This window comes from Rousettus aegyptiacus, unplaced genomic scaffold (assembly GCF_014176215.1).
Source record: "Rousettus aegyptiacus isolate mRouAeg1 unplaced genomic scaffold, mRouAeg1.p scaffold_m13_p_10, whole genome shotgun sequence".
Taxonomy (NCBI): Eukaryota; Metazoa; Chordata; class Mammalia; order Chiroptera; family Pteropodidae; genus Rousettus; species Rousettus aegyptiacus.
Genome location: NW_023416285.1, coordinates 10,652,502 through 10,675,532, shown reverse-complemented (window position 1 = coordinate 10,675,532; position 23,031 = coordinate 10,652,502). Strand labels below are relative to the sequence as shown.

General features: G+C 39.0%; 1 protein-coding gene across 2 annotated transcripts in view; it reads left to right on the top strand.

The window, feature by feature from the left end:
• The window catches only part of KCNIP4 (potassium voltage-gated channel interacting protein 4), a 904,027-nt gene that overhangs the window by 809,510 nt on the left and 71,486 nt on the right, over nt 1–23,031 (top strand). For both annotated transcript variants that reach the window (XM_016121276.2, XM_016121275.2), the window contains one exon: nt 13,086–13,210. In XM_016121276.2, coding sequence (XP_015976762.1) covers nt 13,086–13,210 — 125 coding nt within the window. The remainder of the gene's footprint in view (nt 1–13,085; nt 13,211–23,031) is intronic.

Sequence of the window (23,031 nt, the reverse complement as noted above, 5' to 3'; positions counted from 1 at the left end):
CATTGTAGTATTCTCTGAGTCTGCTTGGTGACAGGCAAATTCACCAGTGAGTGTTCCTGGATGTAATAAAAATCACTTTTAATATATCTTAGTGACAGGGTAAATTTAATCAGTGCTTTAGGTGAGAAGACGTCAGAAAGATTAGAGGCAAAATCATCATAATAATAGCAGAAAGCATGATATAGGTTCTATCATATACCATAAACTATGAAAAATTCTTTATATATATTATTCCATTTACTCTTTAGAGTTAATGTTCAAGCACTGTTATTATCATCATTTAAGAATTGAGGAGACTAAGAATTTGAGGTTTTAAGCAATTAACCTCAAATTACATAGCTACTAAGCGACAGAGCCCAGGTCATTTAGTCATTTGATAGATCATTATAGTACCTATCACATGGCAGGAATTATCCTAGGTGCCCAGGATGCAACCATGAATAAGCCAAACATAGATCCCGTCCACCGGAAGCTTAAACTCTAGTAGAGGAGATGAAGCAGAGCCTGTGCAATAAAATTTCCTTTTATTTATATATATATTTTTTATTTATATTTATATTCATATATATTTATATTTACATATATTTATTTTACTTATATTTATATATATTTTATTTATACATATAAATACATTTGTTTGTTTGTTTGTTTATTTATTTATTTATTTTCAATTTTAAGAAGTTAGACATTTATATAATCCATGAAGTAATCCCCCCAATTTATCCTAGCACCCATCTGGCACCACACACAACCATTACAATAATATCGACTGTATACCCTATGCTGTCCTCTAAATCCACATGACTGTTTTGTAACTAATTTGTACTTCATCTTTTCACTTTTTTCATCCAAGCCCTCAACCCTCCTTCCCTCTGGCAATCATCAGTTTGTTCTCTATATCCATGAGTCTATTTTCATTTAGTTTGTTCATTTTGTTGTTGTTGTTCCTTAGAATCTGCATAATAGCAGAAAGTCAAATCATATAGTATTTATCTCTCTCTGTCTGACTTTTTTCACTCAGCATAATACCCTATAGATCCATGCATGTCATTACAAATAGTAAGAGCTCATTTTTTATGACTGAGTAATATTCCATTGTATACATGAACTATTATTTTTTCCCACCTGTCTATAGATGGGCACTTAGGTTGCTTCTACATCTTGGCTATTGTGAATAGCACTGCTGTGAACATAGGGGTGCATAGATCTTTACAAGCACCTAGAAATGCAATGGCTTGATCAAAATTTAGTTCAATTTTAAATTTTTTGAGAAAACTCCAAACAGTTTTCCAGAGCGGCTGTATCAATTTTCAATCCTACCAACAGTGTATGAGGGTTCTCTTTTCTCCATATCCTCACCAGCATTTGTTGTTTTTTGATTCATTGATGATAGACAATCTGACAAGTGTGAGGTAATAGCTCATTGTGGTTTTAATTTGCATTTCTCTGATGAATAGTGACTTTGAGCATCTTTTCATATGTCTATTGGCCATCACGATGTCCTCTTTGGAGAAATACCTATTCAGGTCTTCTGCTCATTTTTTAATTGAATTGTTTTTTTCATTGTTGTTGTTGTTCTTGGATTGTATGAGTTATTTATAAATTTTAGATATTAACCCCTTATCAACCCCTTAGCAGATGTACTGTAGGCAAATATCTTCTCTCATTCAGTAGGTTGTCTTTTAGTTTTGTTGATGGTTTCCTTTGCTGTGCCAAACCTTTTTAGTTTAATGTTGTCCCATTTATTTATTTTGTTGTGGTGGTGATGGTTTTTCCCTTGTCCAAGGAGACATATCAGAAAAAATTACTAATAGCAATATCGGGGAGTTTACTGCTTATGTTTTCATCTAGAAGTTTTATGGGTTGGGATATTAGATTTAAGTCTTTAATCCATTTTGAGTCTATTCTTGTATATGGTGTAAGAAGGAGGTCCAGTTTAATTTTTTGGCATATATCCATCCAATTTCCCTATAACTATTTGTTGAAGAGAATGTCTTTACCCCACTATATATTCTTGCCTCCTTTATCATAGATTAGATGCCTATATGGTCATCATGCCTTATTGCTTCATAGCTTTCTTCCCTGGTTCTCTGAGGTCACATCCAACTTAATCTCCACTTGGTAACATGAGGAGAGATTCTATGATATTTACCATGACTACAGCATCTTGGTCCCATTAAGATGAATTTAGGCACTATTATCTGGGAGGCATAATTCATCCAAGCTTCCCCTAGCTGCTGAGGGGGAAAAAAAGAAACAACTCAAAGAAAGACACCACTTTCCCATGAACGGAAGTTTTAAAACATGAAGAATATGTGAAAGCCATTGTGAAAATCATGCCTGTGTTAAGTACAGCCATGCAGCTCAGCTATTTTCTTCTTGATTAAAATGCCACCATGAGCGGGGAGCTTCACGACAAAATTTTCAGGAGGGAACACCCATCATCAAGAGTAATTCTTAAAAACTGGGTAATTTCTGAGTTGGTCCTGTCCCGGGCTTACCTACAGCAGAATCGCCAAAATTCTCTGCCTTAATGTCTTTATACATTCCTTCACTTAAAAAAGAAAAAAAAAGAGAGAAGAAGAGAAACAATTACTCTTCTCTGTCAACACTCACTCCCTTAGTGATCTCACTGAGTTTCATGATCTTATATATAACTCTGACATTTACATCCTTAGCTCAGACTGCACTCCTCAACTCCAGACCCATATATCCATCCGTTCAGTGACAGCTCCACTGGGATGTCCTATTAGGGACTCTTTCACTAGAATTTAAGGTATATACGAGCAAGGATTTTGTCCTTTTTGTTTATTTCAGTGTCTACAGTGCCTTGAGATGTGCCTGGCTCATAATAGATACTCAATAAATATTGAATGAATAAATAAATAAATGAACTATCTCTAATATCCAGAGCCATGCTAAGTGTCAATGGTAAAAAGATAACTGAGATAAGTCTCTTGCCTCCAGATATGCGTATTTCACACAGAAGAATGACAGATAGTCGAGCAGGTCAATGAGATACAAAGCAATCAGAGCCAATGACACACAAGTGCACATGCTGCATGGAACACGGAAGTCAAAGACTTCTCTTCTGTGAAGCCCTGTCCTTGTTGAGATGAACCTTAAAGAGAGTAGAGAGAGATGGTTGAGAAGAAAGAAAGGCAGATCCATGGAGAGTAAGTAGTGTAAGCAGAAAGTTACAAGTTAATGATGCAGGCTTTGTTTAGAGAATAGCAAATTGTCTGAGATACTATATCAAAAGGTATGTGAGAGGAAATGGCAGGCAATAAAGCTAGGTTATTGCTTTGAATTCCATTCCAAAAATAGTCCTTAACCTCATGTCAATACCAAACGGGAACAGTATAAAGTTCCCAAAGGGAGTTAAGATGTCCAGTGGATTCTACTATCATTAGTTGGTCAGTGCAGAATCCCTGAAAAAAAAAAAAAAATACAAAAACAAACAAAAAAAACATGCTGAGTGCAATTCTGAGGGCAAGGGCTTTGGTGAATGATGGAATTATCTTTAGTGTGTGTCCTTGACAAGTTAGTCAACCTCCACATACCTCGATTTATCCTGCTAAAATAAACAAGATAATACTCGTGTTGAAGGACTTCTTAATAATTAAATGAGATGGTAATAATTGACATTTTAAACACCATGCACCACACTCTATTTTAAATGGTTTTTACACATTTTTTAGTTTCAATTTCTTGACAATTCTTTGCAGTAAGTCCTATTATTATATTTCTTTTATGGATGAAACATGGAGAAACTAAGCACCTTGCACAAGGTCACGCATCCAACAAAAGGCAAAAAAAGGGATTCAAACTCAAGAAGTGTAGTAACAGAGACCTCACTCCTGAAGAGTCTAAAACAATGACTCTAGTAAGTATGCAAGAAACATTAATAATCACAATTACTCTCCTTTATTGATACAAGTACTATATCCCCAGTTTATAGATTTTGAAATTGAGGCACGAAGATGTTAAACACGGGATCCAGTGACAGAGTTGAGAAAGAGAAACAGGAAAAAACAAAAACTTGGAGAAACAATAATTCACTAGAATGAGTGCTCCCAGGCACTGTTCTGCTTGTCACGTTATAGGTGATACTAGATGTTAATGTAATTAACACTAATACTGTTAGGATCTCAACGACACTATGATTGAGTGTTGACTGTGCTCTAGGCACATGTACCATCTTAGTTAATACCCACAGTCACCCTATACTGTAGTATTAGGTATGATTTTATGCTTATTTTTATGCTATTGAACATATGGGAGAATTAAGGGACTGAGTTGTACTAATTTATCCTCATTGCACAATAAATGTCCTCCTTGCATGGGGACTAGACTAGATTTATCCTAGAAGGAACATAACAAAATCTAGCTCACTGCTCATTTTTTCAAATACTCCATTTTAAACATGGCCACGATGGATACGTGTTTTGTGGCAGGATGTTACTGCCACCACTGATATTTAGTCCCAAAACATTCCCCTAATATGCCATCAAGAATGTGTTATTACTACACTTACCCAAACTCTTTTTAACTTCCTAGATAATGGATCCCACCTATTTCGTCTGCTTTCTACAGCAACACATAACACACTAGCATTTGATGAATCTGGCATTATATTTGGCAAAAATAAAGATTTTCAACTATATATTCCTTTACAATAGGTTTTTTTTAATATAAAATTTTAATAAACAACCATTTTAAAATGTGTCACTTCATGTAAACCTTCTTAAATGAAGTAAATTGAATTAAACTCTTTCCTGATATTAACAACCACAATTGGTCATGGACTATTTTATTGTTATTATTATTTGCTATAATAGTCTCATGTGCCTTTCCAATTTTATGTTCCCGCCTTTGTTCCCAGGCCATCGGCTGTCACTTCAAGCCTTTAGAAATCAGAAAACTTGGGTTTAAATCCTGACTCCATAACTTCCCATTTTTATGTCCTTTGTGAGTTATACATTCCTTTCACCACTGATTTCCTCTTCTACAAAAGCAGAATGACAATATTTATTATGCACAGAGTAATCATGATGTTTAGCAATAATAACAAAAGCGAAAATAATTTTGCTTCCTATGAAGGGCCGGATGTCAAATGTTAAGTGTTATTCCAATGGTTCATGGGTTCCTACTAGTGTGTGGCCCTCCTCCCGCACCTGCTTCTGATGTGGACTCAGAGCTTATTAAACCTGTGACTACAGTGAAGATGAAGACACTGTGACAGGCATTTTTCAAAGTGCTGCACTAGGGAGTCTACGCCCGTTTCTGTCACTGATGTGTGCATGGCTCTGATTTGCAGCCACTAAAGCTGAGACTCTGTGTTTCAATGTGCATTTACAAAGTAAGGGGATAGATTTCAGGCCACTTTCAACCTTACTATAACTCCAAGTTTTGCTTAGAGCCCTTTTGTTACTGATTTTCTGATTCTTGGTTGGGCGTGTGATTTCCAGATAAGTGGGGCATTGTCCTCCCTCTTTTTCTATAAGAGGCAGACAGAGTAGTGAATTACACGAACCGTGAAACCAGACCCTCCAGAGTTCACACTGGCTCTGCTGCTGTGTGACCATGGACAAGTTACTTAATCTCTCTGCGCCAGTGTCGTCATCTTGAGAACAGAATATGGTGTGCAGATGGGAATTTTATACGTTAATAAATGTAAAGTGCTTACACAGAGCAAAAGCTCTATAAAAATTCAACAGAAACCCTTTTGTATGGGCACTTTTAATTTCGCAAACTACAATGAACTATCTTTCTTCAACTCTCTCCTCGTCTGATTCCTTTTTAAAATTTCTCTTTGATCATAGTGCCTCTCAGCTGTTGCTTTCCTGGCAACAAGAAAATCCTAGAATATCAATCTTTTCGGTCTAGCTCTGTATGCAAGTTCAATAACATTCCCTGTTTCCTTCTCCCCCGATTCCACTTTTATTATAGATTTTCTCTCTGTGTATAATGATGGACAATATAATTTTTATTTCCTTCATTTATCAAAAAGCAAGTAAGTCCTTATTACCTATGAAATAATACCTCTTTAATAAGAGGACATTCAGGACTTGCTGAAGTAATAATATGGTTAATGCTAATAATAAGCCTTCCAATTAAGGGATTATATTTTAAAATTTAAGCTGTAAAAGGAGTTATTTATGTTTATAAAAAAGAGATAGATTATTCATTCACATGTGCTGAGAGAAATAGCTCAAGCAATTTTCCTCTGAGTAGTTATATTTTATAAGTGATTGAATTCAATCACGAAATTACAAAATAATTCAAGTTCTCCTGGGGTGGAAATTGCAGTGTTATTGCCAACAACAGTCTCTAACAGAAGATGCTCAGAACAATTGGCCACTTTCAAATAACTTTTTATCTTCTGGGTGACATATGCATATTAAATAGGGCAAAGTACAATGGTAAAAGGCATTTTGGGTCCTAACATACTTTTTAGGGCCAGAGTTGAAGAAATATGGCTGAATAACAAAAATTTGGGGGGTTCCAGTTGTTCAGGGTGCCCTGGGAAGTGCTCGTATTCCCTGATGTTTCAAATGGATGTACTACTTTCTACGTGTGACCGCGTTGGAGTTAATTGTCTCTACACTCTCTGCGTATGCCTGAAAATAGTTCCGGGTGGGTGGATGGGTGAGTGGTCGGGAAGACAAGAAGAGCCGAGAGGGCTTCCAGGCCTTCACATGCTTGAGATAAAACGTTCAAATTTGGCAAAGCTTAAAGAGTGGCCCAGGTTTGAACTCTCCATCCGGAGAAGTCAAATAATAGAACAAAAAGAAGAAAGATAAGTTTGGGTCAGATCCCAGCTCCTGCACTTATCAGCTGTATAGCCGTGCAGACTTGAGCAAATTCCTCAACCCCTAATAATTTGTTTCCTCAACTGATTATAGTGCCAACCCCTTTGAGCACCATGAGGGGTGGAACTAAGGGATGGGATGCTCTGAGTGTATGGCATCTTATTGATGCCTGTACAAGTTTTTGATGTAGAAAGGAAGGGAGAAAAGAAATTACATCTGTGTCATATAAAAGAGTTGTGGAAATCTCTCTCCACACAGCTTCATCCTTGTCCTGGTGTGTTGAACTTAGACTTTACGTGGACAACAGTGTCGCCTTCTTGCTCCAGAATTTCTCAGTAGTTTCCAATGCTATAGTTAAGAATCTGACAGCATTGTTTAATGTCAAGCTAAACCCTGAAGTAAAATTAGTCAAACTCTCCTCCAATACCTCCCACTGGACCAAGCTTCTAAATAACAACACATAGCATATCATTAGAAGGTAGTTGTTCTCATCGCGATGTTACTACCATCGTGATCAAGTCACTATTAAGCCAATTTAATAAATTGTAAATATCAGGAGTAAAGACTCAGAGGCTATTTTTATAAATGAAGTAAAGCAATGTAAGTCAAGTCAGCTGAATCTTTCGCTAGACAAGTCAATTTCAGGTCAAATAGAATTCAAAAGTTGTAGTAGTTATGATCTTTTTATAATTCAAAATGGATTTTTTTTTAAAGAAAGGTCAGGTTGTAGTGAGAAAATAGACCTCTTTGTAGATACACTCACTATAGTTGGAATACTTCAAATAATTATTCATTCATTTCATTTTTTATTGAGCGCTTTCAGTGTGCCAAATTAGGACTAGTTTAGCCAGTATTCTGGCCGATCCTTGGTGGAAGACATCAAAGCAAGAACCTCACACTGTCCCATGCTATGAGAAGGCAGGAACTTGTTTCTGTGCCCAGCCTGCATACTGAACCACTTTTCTAAAATAAGGGACATTATTTTCCATAAAATGGTTTTATTTCAGCATTACAGGCCTTATTTACCGATATGTGTGCTAGGAACACAGGTTTCATCCTCATGTTCTTTTGTAAAGCGGGATGTTCTGTAGTTATGTTCTGGTGGGTATGGTTTGGCCTCAGATAGAGATAAGTTTACATAATTATGAGTTGGACTGTAATAAGCTTCTACTGTATTTTAAGAGAAGTTGTGAGAAAATGGAGAAAGATGACTATTTTTAAAACTCATTCTGTTGTTCCCAGGTGATTTGAATTCTAATTTCTAGCCCAACTGTGTTATGGCCTAAGGGGACTGTTGACTCAGACACAGAAAAACCTCGGCCCTTGAGAGACTTAAATCTAAGGAACAAAGAACAAAGAGAGACAGCCAGGAAACTCAAGGGTGTCTGAGTTTGGGAATTTATTGTCTGATTAAAAGTAAATCTGTTAGAAGATGCATACATTAAAATACTTTTTATATTCAGCTTGTCTCAAGATGCGAAGGCAGCACTGGAATTAGCAACTCAGCAAGATGTGTGTTGGCAGAGGCCTGGAGATGACTCAGGAGGCCAGAGTCTCACCTGCTTCTGGTTTTCCTCACAGACAAACCCTCAGCCTCCCTGAACTTCAACTTCTCAGTGATAGAATGAGAAAAAGCAAACATCCCTTTCTGTTCTTCCCAGCTCTGAGATCCCATCTCTTCCACACCTTATTCTACACGTTTCTAATCAGCACATCATCAAGCACCATTGCAGCGATCTTCTCGAGGACCCTATGCCTATTTCTCTTGAGGAACTGGGGGCTCAGTGGCCACCTGCTTTGTGGTTCAAAATCTGCTATCCCCTAATATTTAGGTCAATATATAACAGTCACCATCTCAAATAGTATATTGACTGAATTCATGATCTTTGGTGTCAATAAGCCAGCGATCAAATCCCGGCTCTGTCCCTTACTAGCTGTGTGACCTTGAGTAAGTTGTTTAAGCTCTGCGAGTCCCAGTTTATTCCTTGTAAAATAAGGGGAATAGCAGATATCTCACAGAATTTTTATCAGTGTTAGAATGAGATAAAATACAGCCAGGCTTCAAGCAAAAGCTCTCTATAGGGTGGTGGTTTTTGTTAGCGATCTCAGAAAAATGCTTAAAAAGCTGAACTTCAGGGTGCTAAGGACACCTGTCTGCTTCATTGCCATCTAGCCATCTGACATGGAGCAAGTTATTTAGAATCTCCAAGCCTCAGTTTTCTAATCTATAAAATGGGGATGGTGATTACTCTCTTGATGTTTATTGTAAGGATTAAATTATATGATTGACCTGCAAACTGTCCAGCACTCACTGAGCAAACTCTGTGAGTAACAAGACTTGCTTTTATTAGTGTCATGTGTCATTTGAATACAGGTAAATGTATTCGTCTGCTCAAGCTGCCATACTAAACGTCATTGATTGGGTGGCTTAAACAATAACATTTATTTTCTCACAGTTCTAGAGGTGGGAATTCCAAAATCAAGGACCCAGAAGGGTTGGTTTTTCCTGAGATCTTTCCCACTGGCTTGCGAATGACTGCCTTCTGGCTGTGTCTTCACACAGCCTTTCCTCTGTGTGTGTGTGTGTCCCTGGCATCTCTCTCTCTCCCTTCTTATAAAAACACCAGTTGTATTGACTTAGGGTCCCACCATCACGACCTTATTTAACCTTAATCACCACCTTAAAGGCTATGTGTTCAAATACAGTAATATCAGAGGTTAGGCCTTCAACATACAAATTATACAGGGACACAGTTCAACTCTTAACAAAGATAAAAACCAGACCGCAGGAGATGAAGGAGAGAGCAGGAGGTAGGAAATGCACCCAGTGGGTAAAGTCTCATCTTTTCTGAGACATTTAACAGTGCAGGAGAGGAGAGAGGTTGTCACTGTTTTTATCATTGTTATTTCTGTTGATATTGAGAGAGAGCGTGGGCAAGTAGAAAGAACATAAACATTGTCATCAAAGACTTGGATGTAAAGCTTTTCTCTACTTCTCCCATGTGAAATCTGGCCTCTCATTTTTTTACCTCTGTAAGACTCAGTATCCACATACGTAAAAAATGGACCACTAAACCTCATCATGGAGTTACTGTACAGATTAGAATTGTATCAACAGAGCACCGCGCCCATCTCCTGGAATAGAAGCCCCCCAAAAATGTGAAGTGCCGAATTAAAATCCCCCCAATTGCATACTGCTCCGTGGTGGCTGAGTCACACTGTGAATTTCACAGTTCTGGGCTCTCCACAGAGTTTGTATCTAGGAATCAGTCTTGATTGGGTTAGGTGGTGTTGCTTTTTTAACTTAACATAAGCTGGTGATTGCTGCTGATTTCAGGTATGTTTTTAGAGCCTGTCAGCCTCCTAGAAATAGAAACAGCCCTTCGGCAGAGAGGAGTCATTAAGAAGTAAGGTGCCAGGCAGCTGGGAAAACAAGACGGCCTGCAGGCAGGCACTTCAAGTGTGGTGCTTTGACTACTGCATGAGCTGCTCATCCTATGACACACACTTAACTCAATTACATTGACCCTCCGGCCCTGGGTCTTTTGTTTCAGCCTCGGAATCTGCGAGTCTGAGACAGCTGGGGAAGAAACTGTGTTGGTAGCGTGGTTCAGAGGGCTGTGTGGTTACAAAGGCCAAGAGGTTAACGCGCTGTTTTGTTTCTTTCCAAGGGAAGGGTCGCTATGTCTAGAAAAGGTTATGCTATGATTGAAAGACTGCCCAGAAAAGCCGATTAGGATTTGCTTTGCTTGTGCCTGTGCTGTGTTTCTCAGAACAATGCACGGAGAACACAGTGATTTCAAAGAAGGCATCTGAACTCCACACAGAGTCCAGGAACCTCAGTTTGAGAATTTTTCTAGAGGGCAGCTAAGGCTCAAGAGGAAAGGAAACTTTAGGAGCAGTGTTTGTTTATTGGCTTATTTATTCATTTATGAAAGCATTCTCGAATGACTATGAGGTGTCAGACTCTGTGTTAGGTCCAGAGGACACACAGATCTGTAAGACGTTGCCACAGTCTTCAAGGAACTCATAGCGGAAGAAAGAAAGAACAGATCGCGGCATTACGTTTTATATGCTGTCTGAGAGGGTGGTGAGGTGTGATGACTCTGACCAGGAAGCCATCTGTTCTGCATGGCACAGCAATCTGGGAAGGCTTCAGAGAGGAGGCAGTAATATTTAAAATAGAATCATAAAGGATACATGAATTTCACCAGGTAGAAAAGGGAAAGAAGAATATCATAAGCTAAGGAACTTACACTGTAAATGATTCAAAAGAAGCTTACATCAGGACATTTTTCAAAAAAGCAGAGTCTTTCTATTTGGTACTATTTCCATTAAGTCCATTCTTTGGCATTTATTTCTGCACTGGTCTTTATAGTAACTACAACACGGTCTAATTCACTGGATTAACAGCAATTGCAGGAAGTACCATCTTCCTTAATTCTCTCTAGCTCAGGACTCGTTGAGTAGAATCAACTTTTTTGTTCCAATGAACAAAGGAGAAAATTGGAGGAGCCCCTTTCGGCTTCTTCGATTTTTGCACGAAGCCCAGCCTGAGGTCACGTTGCTGATGCCCAGCTGCCTTTTATTGGCCGCTTTTATCCCTTTGCATATCCTTTAGCTGCACACCCCGCTTTCTTTCCTGTCGATTATCCTTGTCAGCTCAGAGTTTATTATTGGCCTTCCCATATTTTCCTGGGTTCCACTTATTATTCTTATCCATCCATCACTATTCTGTAGCCTTCCCAAATCACTGTTCCAAAATTAATTATAATATGAAAAGTACAAAACAATTGTTTGCCTTTATCTCCTCTTCCACATTTTGACAAACACAACCGTTCCAAGTATTTATTTCATCACCATTATTGGTCTTTTGTAAACTCCTTGAGGGCAGTGATTAGGACATGCCGAGATTAGACTTCCCCTGGTCTTTATTTTTTCCCTGCTAAGTGAGCTCTCTCCCCTCACTGCATTCAGCAAGACAAGGGAGTAAGTAGGTACCAATGTTAGTGAGTGGCAGCATTCGTATCAACAGTGATGTGACTTTTGTAGTCAAAATGACTGCACTTCCAACTGACACATGAGATATGAAATTGGAAGTGCTAGTGGCCCTGGAACCAGAGTTGATGAGAAGCAGCTGTTCTCCTAAGCCTTCCCCCTGTGAGGTGAGAATCTGTAGCCAAGAGGAAGTAACACAAGGGAGGGAAGCCATGGCTTCAGTTCCGGGCCCAGATGCTCTGTCCCTGATGAATTCCTTGGACTGGACAATGACAGGAAGAATTTCTTAGGCTTCCATTGAGCCCCATTGCAAAAGACATGGACCCAATTAAAAATGCACAAGACTTAAACATTCAGATCCTAATATATCCCAACACCTCCCAACTTATGGCCTACCTGACCCTAGGGCAAAGATGCAGATGCTCCAGATGTTGCTTGTGGAAAGAAAGGGCTCTATGGACAAATACCTTCTGGGGTCACTTGGGTTAAACAAAGTTAAACATAATTTCTTCTTGCGAGTCCTCTCAAAACCTTTACATTCCTGTGCTGTGATCTCAAACTCCGTTAACATTTACAACATTTCCCAAATTTATACGGACTCAGAATTCCTTTTGCATAGAGCGTCTTAGAGAAATTAGAGCATAAATATAATTTGCAAAGCAAAATACAATTCTTTAGACTTTGTCTATGGGTTTTCTTGGCTGCAACACAAGATCTAGCCAGAAGTTTCCCTGCCCCCAGGCCCTCCAGCATGCAACCATGAAGACTGGGTTTATGCCAGTCAAACGCAGTTTATTACTTTGCTCACGTTAGCACCTGATCTGACTACTTTGTTTGTAGCCCCAGGAAAAAGATTTGATTTCAGAGGAAACGTCTCTGAGTATCAGCAGAGTTCTGTCTCACAAATGCATGCTAGAAGGGTACTGCCGAGTGCTGTTTAACTAAAATTCCATTGTTATAGCTGGTACTTGGTACAGACACAGAAATCCCAGATTTTAAGATTGTCAATGATGCTTTTGCACTTTTCAAGCTGTACTGGGAAAATGCTAGTATTATAATATCTAATGACTAGAAATTCTGAAAAAAAAATATCATAGAGAATTGGCTTAGCTTAATACTGTAAACTCTGGGAAATGTAAAGACCATTGATCGACAGCGTGAGAATCCTTCCTCTGGAGGAATAACACACATCCAGTAAGCACTGCATTCTGTTTTCCTGTGTGTTGATGCGCCGTGGCTGTTCTGAAGGCCCTTTTTGGTTTTCCTTCACAGACAGCGTGGAAGATGAGCTGGAGATGGCCACCGTCAGGCATCGGCCTGAGGCTCTTGAACTTCTGGAAGCCCAGAGCAAATTCACCAAGAAAGAGCTCCAGATTCTCTACAGAGGATTTAAGAATGTAAGAACTTTCTTTTTGGCCTTACCTTCATCCATTTCTCAGGGGAGCATTGAGAAGGAAGAGGGAAAGAGAGAAAATACACATGTCTTTGAGGGCTCTTTCCTATGTACATTTCCTACCAACTTTTCCTAGATGTGGATATTGTCAATATCCTTTTGGACTTTGATTCACTTTGGCCCACCATACAATGTAGGTGCACATTAAACAAGAATGAGTAAAGGAGAAAGAGGCTTACTCAATTCAATGCTTAGTTGGGATTTTTTTTTTTCAGCTATAATGACATCATTTCAATCAGCTCCAATTATCTCTGGATTTTTAAACTATAGTCAGATGCTTAACTTGAAACTTTACTGAAGATTGGGGTCCATCAAGAAACTTGATTCCTCACAGAGAAGAAAGGTTGCTATAAGTTCGATAGTCTCTAAAAGGCCATGTTGCAATGACTCGAGACCACAGGTACCTATAGGTAGTCCCTGTATCTGGTTCTCTGTGATCCAGGTGTGGCTATGATACTAACTACCTGAGTGAATCATCTTCAAAAGAAGTAACAGTTCATGCGCATCAGAGGGCGAGGGTGACAGACAATGAGTCGTAACCTATCAGACACACTCTTATTGAACCTTTGGTATGTGCTCAGTATTAACCTAGTTATTCAAAAGTTAACTACAAGTTATTCAAAAGCCAGAGAAGATATGCTTCTGTCCTCAAGGAGCTTATGGCCCGAATGGAGATAGAAGACTTGCTATTATGATTCTATTGGAAAATAATTCATCTTTAAATGTAATAATGGTTGTCTGTCAAATGGCATGCACAACCCAGCGTGTCTTGTGTTCTTACATATATGTGAACCACAGTAGCTATAGGGGCCCCTGGAGATCCAAATTAAATTGCTTTGATTCTTTCTCAAGCCTACACCATAAGATGTCCTATTCCATGGCCTGTAGAAATCTATAGCATCCAGAGATTTCTGCTAATTCCAGCCTCTTTAAAACTGACCCCTTCAAATAATACCTCTGTCCAACCTCATGCAGGCCAAATGAGAAGTTTTTCCCCTTCTTTGACATCCACGAAAAACTTACTCAGAGAATTTGTAACTCTAATTTTCAGAATATATTTATAGGGTTCCATTGTACATAATATACACAACCTCTCACCATCTCTCTGATTCCATGGCGTCTCTCTCTGTCCCATTTCTGCTCCTCACCATTTCCCTTGCCTGGGCTTTCTAAATTTTTCTACCCTCATTGCTCTTTCAAAACCTGGCCCTCTGCTCACACCCAGGCCTTTGTGGGGGTGCACTGGGTGGGGTTGGAGGAGATATAATGGAAAGAGGTGTTCATTACACAGACAGGACCCTCATTAAAAGGAGTCTTGATATGTGATCTATCTAGACGACACATATAAATAAACATGCATAGAGAGAAAGGAGTTTGAAAATTAGGCTAGAGAATTATCAGTTATGCCTATGAAGCCACAGTTTGTAGCTATCAGAGAGAACAAGATTTACAATGAAACAGCATCACTGACACTAACAGCCCCAAACCACTGAGTAGCAAGGATGGAGGAGGAGAGGAAGTGAAAAAGACCAAGTGTTGACCAAAAGTAAATGTTAAGGAAAGGCTAATGGCAGAATAGAACTTCAAACGTATTCCTGTGAACATCTAAAACATTTTTGCTCTAATTTAAAGATCTCGTAATAAGCAAACATTTCTTTTTAACATTGTATTGTGCATCAGATACAAAATGGTTATTGAATAAAGGAGAACTTAATTCAAACTCCCAGAATCCCTGTGTTCCTGGATGACTGCTCCATTATTACTCTGCCACCATCACTGTAGGCTTCTCCATGTGGGGTCCAGCTGCTTTTCATCCCATTTGTTGCAAATTGGAATCATGATTACTGCCATCATTAACCTTAGGAGCCAACATCTCTGCAGCCTGTCTTTTCCAAGTAGCACTTCACAAATTATTGCCCAGGCTCCAAAGTCTGCAGTCATTGATTTCTTTTATGTTTTTTCTTTGCCTACTCATCTTCTTGTTTTCCTTTTCTCCTCTCTCTCCTCTTTTCTCAACGTTTCTTTCCTCCTTTCCTACCCTTCTGATCCCTTCTTTCTTCTTTCTTCCATCCTCTCCCTCCATTTTTTGTTTTACCTCCTTTCTGTCTTCCTCTTGTCAATTCTTATCTCCTTACTTTCAATTCTTCTCCTTCCTTCCTCTTTGTATTTTTCTCCTCGCTCACCAACATTTTCTTTATCTCCCATCCCTGCACCATGAGATCAATTTCCACTAGACCTTTATGTGCCCAAAACACATTTTATATGCATTTTTAAAGAAAGGACTTCACGATTTACTTAGAAAATATTAATCGATGTCTCTAATAAATCAAACAAACATGGTCTTTTAATTTTTGTTTATTTTCCCCTATTCACGTGTACAATCTAATAAATGTGCCCTGAAATACAGCAAGGGAGGCACTAACACAGGTCAGCGGGATGTGTTATAGGATGGCAACAAGCTGAACCCACTTGACATCAGAGAAGGCAAATCAGCTACCCTTGGTTTCCTGAGCACCAATTATCTCAAACCCTTAAGATCAAAAAATAATTTCCCTGGAACCAATTAAGATATTCGTTTTTAATGAAACCTTTTAAAACTCCCCATATTTTGATTAAAAGGATAAGCTACTCATCAATGTCTTAAAATAGTCACACTTACATGACAGCGGCTCAACATGGCAAATAAAGATCACCAGAGTCCCCAGTCCTTTTCCAGTATGCTATCTCTGTAGCATTTCCTCATTTCCAACATAGATTATTAATATAAACAAGGTTTGGGAGAAAAGGAAGATAGTGAGAAACAATTTATCAGCCCCTCACCCCCATCTCACCTACTGAGTCACCTCCATATTTTTATTTCTCTTACCACATGCTGAACTGAGTCTCTAAAATTAGGCAGCTGATAGAAATGGGCAACATAATAGTGTTTCTCAACCGTTAGTGTGCTTCAAATCATCTGAAGGGCTTGTTAAAACACAGATTTCTGTGACTCAGACCAAAAGATTATGATTGAGTAGGTCTGATTTGGGGGCAGAGGATTTGCACTTTTCATAATCTGTTGATACTGAGGCTGCTTGTTTAGGGATTGCACTTGGAGAATCACTGGTACAGTGCAGATGTCAGAAGTTTTGGAATCACTCAGACTCAGGCCCACAACTTACTTGTTTAGCAGCTCCCTCTGAATCAGTGACCTGAATGTCCTTCTCCCTACAAATCTGCATAATGAATCCTACATCACACCGGTTTTCTTTGTTTTTTGTTTTAGATATTAAGATAACAAACATGAAGTTAATCAAAAAGCCATTACATGGTATGGTCCCAAATAGTCAACCTCAATTTAATGTTCCATCAAAGTGGAGCGGTTATGGTTGGCCTAAATACCTCCCAGGCCATTTTTTTTTTTTGGGGGGGGGACGCTACATGACTATTAATTAGAAAGAATACAGAAAAAATATTAGGTATTATCTATCCATCGGTGGTCTCAAACTTAACTTTGATTTGCAATCATCTGGGAAGCTTTAAACATTACAAATAGTTGGTTACTGTGTTTGGTGATTTTGATGTGATTGCTCCAGGAAGAAGCTTCAGCATAGGATTTACAAAGCTCTCCAGGAAATTGTAATGTGCAGCCTAGACTGAGAACCATTAAAATGAATGTGTAAGATCCCAGGCATAAGATGATCGATCAGTCACAAAAAGTACTGTTGTACTTGTGATGAGTATTATCATGTCAAATAACAATGGTTAAGCTGGCTACATTGGGACCTTATGAAGTCCTTGGTGGATGGGATGTTTGTGGGGGGAGTGGGGATGGCAGTAACAGGTCTCACCTCTAATGATTGATTCGGTTAAGTCTGGGATGGTGCTCAGAAATCCTTTGTTTTGAACTTTTTAATTAAGAAAAAAATTCCCATTTTAATAGAGAACGAACAGAAAGCCATATTTGAGAACCACTGATCCAGAAGGTCATACAAGTAAACTGGCTCTCTTTCAAAGGCAAGCATAAATTTAGTTCACTTTTAGGTGATCATGAATGGTCTACTGAGGCATTAAGTTTTAATATGGCTATGCATCTTTGTCACTTTTTCTCATTGATTAATAATTTATAGAATATTATTTCCATCTTTTAAGGCACAGGATGAAAGATAAGTACAAATAGTTAGACTTGTATGCTTTGGACACCTGCATCCTTCCTGTCCCAACTCTTTCTTTGCTTCTTTTCCTTCACTACTTTGAATTATATTAGATGAAAGTATTCATTAGATTCAAATATGTCTTCAGGGTATCACTGTAATACTTTTTAATGTCTTTTATCCCTAAAAATGCTAAATGTTAACATCTTTTTTACCTGAAAAGAAAGATGTTTGCTTTACCTTCTGGATCGCAGAGCCTTCTTCCAAGCTCACATGGTTGTGGGCAGAACTTATTTCTTCGTTGTTGTATTTCTGAGATCCCCAGTCTCTAGCTGACTGTCAACCTGGGGTCACTAAGCCCCCAGTGGCTCCCCGTAATCCCTTGCCAATGGCCCACTCACAGGCTCTTTTATAACCTGGCAGCTCACTTCTTCAAAGCCAGCATGGGAGAATTCTCTAGTCTGTTAAAGCAGAGACTTCTTTAATGTAACATAATCATGGGAGTGATAGCTCAGCCCATCCCAGCACTGAAGGCCAGGAGATTAAAAAGGATATGACTTACTGGGAGTCACCAACAGTGGTGTTTGTGAGGAGGCAGCAACCCCGGTAGAGTGAAGCAGCTGAATTTGGTCTAATGTCACATCTCAAGCACAGTCAATCCCCACCCTCCGTGCTGTGCCCGCAGTTCAGACATCTCCTTGGAGATTTTACCAAAAGGGGCACCAAACTTTTCCTTGATTTCTTTGAGTTTTTGTAGGAACCAGCGGGAGATGAGAGTTGTTCGATGGGGTTTTTCCACCCCACTGGAAGTGTTCTAGAACTTATCTCACTAAGACCTTTAAAAATAGATGATAGGAACTGAGGACAAAATTATAGGGATCTACGGTTTTGACAAAGTACATTTACATAAAAAGGACTAAATCCCACTTATGGTGGAGAGGGAGAGAGGGGGAGTTTAGCACGTGCATGGGAAAGAGTGGGATATGGTGGTTAGCATAGAGAAGTAAGCTGATAATTATACAAGGCAATTGCTCTTTTGCCATAAGCCCTCGGAGTTATTCTTGAGGCTTTCATAGACCGATTGTGTAACCTTCAGTAAATCACTTCATCTCTGGCAGCTTCTGTCTCCCTGTCAGCAAATTAGGGATTAAGATCTTCCTTTCCAATCACAAAGGGTATGGGTAATAATTGGTTTTGTTCTGCTCTTGAAAGACTCACATAAAAGATCTTCCTTAAGTGCAAAGTATTACTCATGTACTTTAGAAGCAAAGTATAAGTACAGAGTTAATATGTTACTTCCTATGCTCTAGCAGAGTTCTCTGTCAGACTTCCGAGAAGCAGGGCTTTGTGAGGAAAAGGCTGTCTGCAGGTCTCAGGAGATAGACATGGCTGCCTTCCCAAAATCCAAGGACTCTCATGTCATAAGTGCTCTCCTGGGTTCAGACCTTTCAACTGCCATGTCCTAACTTGGGCAGGTAGTTTAGCTTCTCTGGACGTGAAATTCTCCTTTGGAGATTCAGGATGTCAGTACCTATGAATATGAGACAATGAGAAATGTTTCATATAAGCACTTTCATTTAGAGTGTGCAACGGACAATAGAGCCCTTCAGTCCTTCTCATTTTCCTAAATCTAGAAATAACTAAAATTCATAACGAAGCCCCCACGACGTCATCTTCAAGTGTACTACCTTAAGTATGAGTTTATGTTAAATTTTTTCTGTTGCATTTGGTTATATATTGGTGTATTTGTTTCATTTTTTAAATGAATAAAGTGTCATGCTAAACATTTGAAAAGATACAGAGGGTGTTAAATGAAATATGTTTCCATCTGCAATCAACACTCCATTCCATCTTGCTGAGGGGACCGCTCTCAGCTGTCTTTGTTCTTGCACTGTTTATTATGTGCACATAGTTACATGTGTGTTGGGATTCTTTTGACACAAATGAATTGATTGTGTGTGTGTGTGTGTGTGTGTGTTCTACGAATGGATTATTTTTACTTAACAATGAACAATTAATTGTGAACATTTAGTTTGATTTTTATCATATTTTGTTGGTCAGGAGTTTCCTGTTTGGGGACCCTTCGGACTAGAGGGTTGGCACACCAACATTCAGCTTCTACTTTGTTTGCTTGGGAATCCCCAGAGAGAAGGCAGCAGGTTCACACTGCCCTTCTATTCAACTCTTATTACAAAAAGCACTTAAAAAATTACACACACATATATATAATGATGTTTACACATATGGATATATATCTCAACACACACACACACATACACGCACATAGATTCAGGCCCTCTGTTTCTGTTAATCTTTGAGCTTCCTAAAGAACATGTTCTGAGCCTGATTCATCTTGATATTCTGCTCTTAATTCCAGGTATCTGGTCCATTATACCACTCAGTACCTGATTGAAAAGAAAGTTCTAGACTTCGATCATAAATAAAAGTCATCCTGCATTATTCATATAATGCCAAACTTTTCAAATATCTTTTACTTTCATTAAGTGAAATATGTGTGCAGAATATTTGTCTCCTAAACCTGTCTTTTCTCAAGTCACCTCCATTTATCCAGTCACCTAGAAGCCCGGATGTCTCCCTGGCTTTTTCTGTCAGAACCTCCTGCATCTAATTAATCTCCAGGGGTGGTCTATTTTCTAGTCTTTGTATCTCTCACATCTACCTCTTCCTTTCGCTCTCCATTGCTCCCGCCTCTCAAATGCAGCTGTCTGTCACCTTTTATCTGCATCACCACATGGCTTCCCAGTCTCCTCGCCCAGATCCAGTCTTGTTTTCTTCTGAACCACTTTCTACAGTGCAGCTGACAGAATCTTTTTAAAGCACAAATACAATCCAGTCAGTTCCAACTTAAAACCAATGAGTTGCCCTCCATTGTCATTAGAAGACAGACCCAAGGGTCTCATGCATTCATCCAACAAATACTTGAGTGTCTACTATAAGTCGGACCATGAGTTAGATGCTCTCTGTACTACAGTGACCCAGTAAGCCCTTGATCAGTTAGCACCTTCTTGTTTTTTTCTGTTTCGCCTCTCACTATTTCCTATCCGATTTGCCCTAACCTTAAAACACTTCATGCAGTTGATGTGCTTTCCTCTGAAGGGTGTTGACCTGACATTTTTTCTTTCAGGAAATGCTCGTTCTCGCAGCTTCCTTATCTTTCATCTTTCACCTTCTCTACCTCTCGGTTTAGACTTTACCTCAACATATTTTTTTTATTATTATTATTATTCTTTCTCTGAGTGCTGAGTGTGGGTCCACCCCTGTTCTGGCAATTTAGGATACACAGTTAGAATAGGAATGGAGAGGAGGGATGAGATTTAAACATACGAACAATTAAATGAGCAAATATATAGCAGTAATCAAAACTGTGATGAAACATGTTACAGAGAGGCAACACAGAGAGCTTCTTGTGATGGAGTTATTAGTGAGTGTCCCCTAGGGACATGGCACTTAATCTAGGATGTCAAGAAAGGCATAGCCAGATGAAAGTAGGAAAAGGGATCCCAAGCAGAGAGGACAATCAAAAACCCTGAGGCAAGAGTGAGGCAAGAGTGTCTGGAACTTGGAGCATTAATTCTATTTTATTATTTCTAAAAATATTAAGAAACTACCAGTTTTAAAAGGGTCCGATACAATATACAGTAATGCATTTGATGCTAGGCCAAGTAAAATGGAGTATAAAGGGCCAAGGTAAAACACAGAGATCCTCAAAAGAGCTGTTTCACGAGAGTAAGGGAGGAAGTGAAGCTTAGACCAGGAGGGTAGCAATAGAGGACAGCGATGACAGACTATAATATACGGTGGAGCTAACTAAATATTTTGGTGTTTTGTATTGAAAAGGTGAAGGGAATTGAAGACTCAAAGCTAACTCACAGGTTTGGGGGTTGAAAGAATTATATACGGGAAAGTTTTCTCTGACACTCTGCAAAGTAGATTTGGAAAGCCCCCTACTATGGTCTGATCACTGCACTGAGTTAGGGTTTCCTCTTTACTTGTTTTCTCTCCTCTTCTGTAAGGTCCCTGAGAGCAGGTGCTATACTTTCTTTATCTTAATACCCTTAGCTCTTCAGAGTATACTTTATATATAACAGATAGTTAGTAAATGTTTGTGAATGAATAATTCCAACCAAAAAGTTCAGGGAATCATCCCAAATAAAATTTTTATCTTCTCTAGGCTTCCTCTTTTTAGTTTCCTCCACGGCCATCCAGTAAGTTTGAAAAGCTATTAATTCACTCTTGGCGGGGGACGGGGGGAAGTATGTAATAATAAGGGAAGTGAATGAACATGGCTCCTCTTGTAAAAGAACTATATGCAATAGCTTGGCACATTTATTAGGGTTACCAAGTGCTCCTCAGAAATGTTAAGGGCAGTCTCATATGGTAACAAAGAACTTCTTTTGATTCTATTGACTGTCCAAAGTTTTCATCCAGTAAATTATCCATGTCCTATAGTGCTTGTCAAATAAGTAATGGGATCTCCATGCTTAAAAACGCTTCTTAACAAAATATTTCAAAGATTCAAAGGAAGAAATAGTGTGATGGCATCCAACATGCGCTCCTACTATTATCCAGAGTAGGTTCCTTGCTGTAATACGTGGCCTTTTGTTGTGTTAAGCCACTTAAATGCTGTATTAAGCCACAGAAAAGGGCTTAACACAAAAAAAGTTTGCTTCTCTCTCATCTCCCAATTTTTTTGTGTATCATTAAGGGTTGGGTTCAGGGTGGGACCTGTGCTCCACCCGTTTATTAAAGACACTCCTTCCATCTAGTTTGCTTAGCACCTCAGCACCTTCCACTGGGTCAGCAGCATCTGGTCCATGTTCAAAAGTGAAATAAGTCAGACAAAGATAAATACCATATGATTTCACTTATATGCAGACTCTAAGAAGCACAAAGAACAAACTAATCAAAAACGGACTCATAAATATAGTGGACAATTTGGTACAGACAGAGGGGTGGAGAATTGGGGAGCTGGGAGAATAGAGTGAAGGTTTAAAGAAGTACAAAGTAGTAGTTGATAGTCGGGCACGGGGTTAGGGAGCATGCCCGAGGGAATGCAGTCAGCATTAATACATTGGCTAGGTGGAGGGCCAGAGGAGAGAGGGAACAACTAGGGGGATCATTTTATGAACTACATAGATGTCTAATCAATGTATTGTATACTTGAAACTAATTTAAATAAATTAGTTTTAAAAACGAGAATGAGACTGAGAGCAAAGAAGAATGTGCGGGACACACTGAGTCTGCCCTAGAGTGGCAGACATACTTTCTGCTCACGTTCCACGGGTCAAAACTCAGTCTTATGGCCACACCAGACTTTAAGAGAGGCTGAGAAATATAGTCTTCCTATTTACTTATGAAGAAAATAAAATTCCGTTTCCAAATGAGAGAATGGCATGGAGGAAAGTTGCGCCAGAGGCACCCAAGATCACCTTTATGTTCAGGAGAACTCAGAGGATTCAGCACAGAGTCATATTCATAGCCAATCTATTACAGCAAAAAAGATACAAGGGAATATCAGCAAAGGGAACAGGTACATGGGACAATGCTTGGAGGAAACCAGATTCAGACTTCCAAGAGTCCTTTCCCAGTGGAATCACAAGAGATGTTTAAT